The sequence below is a fragment of the Corapipo altera genome, unplaced genomic scaffold, assembly GCF_003945725.1.
Source record: "Corapipo altera isolate COAL_440 unplaced genomic scaffold, ASM394572v1 76986, whole genome shotgun sequence".
Taxonomy (NCBI): Eukaryota; Metazoa; Chordata; class Aves; order Passeriformes; family Pipridae; genus Corapipo; species Corapipo altera.
Window position 1 is genome coordinate 9818 of NW_020885459.1, and position 3129 is coordinate 12946.

General features: G+C 46.4%; 1 protein-coding gene across 1 annotated transcript; it reads right to left on the reverse strand.

Moving 5' to 3' along the window:
• Nucleotides 1-577: 577 nt before the first annotated feature.
• LOC113940527 (DPH3 homolog) lies at nt 578-2882 on the reverse strand. Its single transcript, XM_027631678.1, has 3 exons — nt 2717-2882; nt 2541-2615; nt 578-2117 (listed from the first exon to the last, which is right to left on the reverse strand). The coding sequence occupies exons 1-3, from the start codon at nt 2822-2824 to the stop codon at nt 2052-2054; spliced, it is 249 nt and encodes an 82-aa protein (XP_027487479.1). The 5' UTR covers nt 2825-2882; the 3' UTR covers nt 578-2051.
• Nucleotides 2883-3129: the final 247 nt, after the last annotated feature.

Below are 3129 nucleotides of genomic sequence, written 5' to 3' on the forward strand. Positions count from 1 at the left end.
GATAAATGACTGTCAAAAAAGCCATTACCAGTATTTTAGATGAGTGGGAAATTCAATTGATAAACACTTTTTACAACCATGTAGGAATTTAACCACACGGAGTACAAATAATTCTCTACAAAAGTTTCACAGGTCTTTTTAACAGGGCCTGACCTTCAATATAAAATGAAATCTGGTCAATGATTTCTGCAAAATCTACGCACCTTTAGAGAAGCTACACTTGGCCATTTATTTTGATGCATTACATTCCCTGGTCTTGCATTTGAAAGTTGTTCTACTTCCTTTTAGACCATGTGCCTGAGGGCATTGTCCAAACACTTTTTGAACTCAAGACAGTTCCACTTTATGTAGAATACTTGTGGAAAAATCCTGAAGATATTTATGCAGTAGAAATTTGAACAGGGGCTTAAGTAGGGTTTCTGTAAGTTTGCTTTACAGCATCTACTGATAGACTGAAACAATTTTTATTAACTAATCTGAAGAAATCCCAGTGTCATTACCAGAGCAGCAGCAGCAACTCAAGACCTGTGGAAATCATCGTGGCTGGTGCAGAAACAGAATAAGCAATAGCCCATTATAACCACTGGTGGAGTCTTAAACATCTTTATTTAAATAGTCAAAATAAATATTTGATAAGATAGAGCTAACCAAAGTACCACATCTGTTTGGTTTTGTTTCTTTAAAGCACAGCTATCAAAGTACCATGAGTGCCACCTCCTGGTTTAGGCATGGAAACACTCTGGGTTGTGCTTATTGCATTCAAAACTTCCAACTGAAAGGTATAGCTTTTCTTTTTTTTCTTTTTTCCTTTTTTTTGAAGTAATTAAAATGTTTATCTTCAACATTCACAGAATGTTCTAAGAACAAAAATACTAAATGTAAGGATCCAGTAACACCTGCTGATCTTTAGTGCCTACAGCAAACTAACTATATAAATGCTTCACAAGTATTTTTCCTCAAATTTAACTTCATAGATGTCAAATCCTACTAAAACACAGGAATGACCATAATTTTAAGTAAATATTTAAGTGCAGTGGCTTGTAACACAAGAAGTAGTCTTGGACTCCATGTGGAGTATGTTCTCCCAACTCTTTTCTACCCTAAAAAATGCCTTCTTAAGTGAAATGTGTGAATCTCTTACCCAGGAGGTGACAGAACCTAACAGAAGAAGGCTGAGAAATTCAGCAAATGTACTACAAATGGCACAAAGAGCTGCAGCCCATTTTATATCTGCTGCAACAGTCAATCACAAAGCTGTTAAGAAAACAGGAGTAAATTACAATCTTGGACATTACTAGCTGTGCAGGAGTAAAAGGTTTGACTCCTTTTGTTTCGTTTCACACAACACCCACAAAAAGGCAGCACTATTATGTCAGAGCCATTTGGTAACACCTATCAAAGATGTTTCAAAGCAACTTTAGAAGTAATTTAAGAAACAGATCTGCCCAAATTCACGTGTTGCCCCCACTGCAGATATAAAGACAACTACACTCCTTGTGCCTGCAGTAGTAAAGACAATTTACCAACACTGAGTAAACACTGGCTCTGGGTCTCTTATTTTCTCTCCATATTCAGTATTGGCTGGAAGTACATAAGCCCAAATCCTGGGAGATGCTGCACCATGTCAATTCTGTATGGCATCATGTCCTATGGACTCCTAAATTTTGTCCCCCAGCATTTCATCTGGCATTTAAGCCATTTCACCCACACCAAGCCTGTTTATCTCCACAGGCTAAGAAGCCCTTGCTAGACTAAATGTTATGATTTCACAAACTCTGCACTCCTCTTCTGTATACTGACTTGCTGTAAATTAGGATCAGAACCCTCAAGTCTTCTGGAACACACATAGCAACTTATATATATTTTTTAAATGTATAACCCTTTGGAACAAAACCCATTCATGTGTTTGATATCCCAGCAAATTCTTATTCACTTATTGCACTTGTATCCCACAGCAGCAAGCACTTCCAGGAGGAGGACCTCGTCTCTTTCCAAAGTCGCCATCCCCATACTTTCTCACTCTAAAGCAGCAACAGTCCATGATGGATTTATCAGCACTTAACCAACTCCTTGTTTGGCAAAGGTTCTGCAACGACTTCATCACGCATGAACTGCTCCTAAAGACAGCAAGCAGGGTTTTAGTTGATTTACATTATTTCTGGATCTCCTCTCTGGCAAAAAAAAGACCAGACACCCAGGCTGAAAAACCGAATGATTTTAACTTCTATGAATCTGTCCCCCAAAACCTGAATGCCATAAGCTGCCAGGCTGCCGACAAGGCTGCTGGAGTCAGTCACAGGCAGCTCTTCGCCTCACTGAGATCGTCCTGTCCATGTCCCTCTCCACGCCCACCCAGCCACGTGCGTTTTAAAGCCCAAACACGGCAGCAGCAGACCAGAAAAACAAGAGCTGGTGTAGAAAATCTAGTCTTAGATCAGCGATTTTTTTAACGCCGCTCCTGCGCTTCCCGTTTATGGCGACGAACCGGGACTCGGAGGGACCCGGCTGGAGCCGCGCCCTGCGGCCCTGCCCGCACCCACCTGGTCGTAAATGACGCGCAGGATCAGGGAGCAGCTGGGACAGGTGGCCACGTCCTCCCCGTTCTCCAGGTCCTCCTGCAAAAGCCCCGGGAAAGCGGTCACGGCCCCGCCGCCTGCCCGGCCGATGGGCAGTATGGCGCTGCCCTCCTCCCCGCCCCTGCCCGGCCGCCCCTCACCCGAGTGATAAGGAACCGGTCCCCGCAGGGGCACGGATAGCTGTAGGTCTCGGTCTCCTCGTCGTACTCAAAGTCCTCTATCTCCACCTCGTCGTGGAACACCGACATGGCGGCGGGAGGCGGCGGGAGCCGCGACGGGCCTGGAAGGGAAGAGGCGGTGCCTGACGGGGCACGCGGGCGGAGCCTCCCGTCATGTGATGCGGCGCCGGTAGGGGCGGTGGGCAGCGGGGTCGGGTGGTCCTCGGGATCTGAGGGAGGGTTTGGCTCGGGAGGGGGTGGAGGGGCGAGCGAGAGCCGGGAGGCGGAGGCTCAGCGCACTCGAGTACCCCCGGCTCGCTCTCTGCTCTGGCGGGAGTCCCGCACGCCGGTCGGAAGCGGTGGCCGGGCCGCCCCCTGCGGCCAATGGCCCTGCC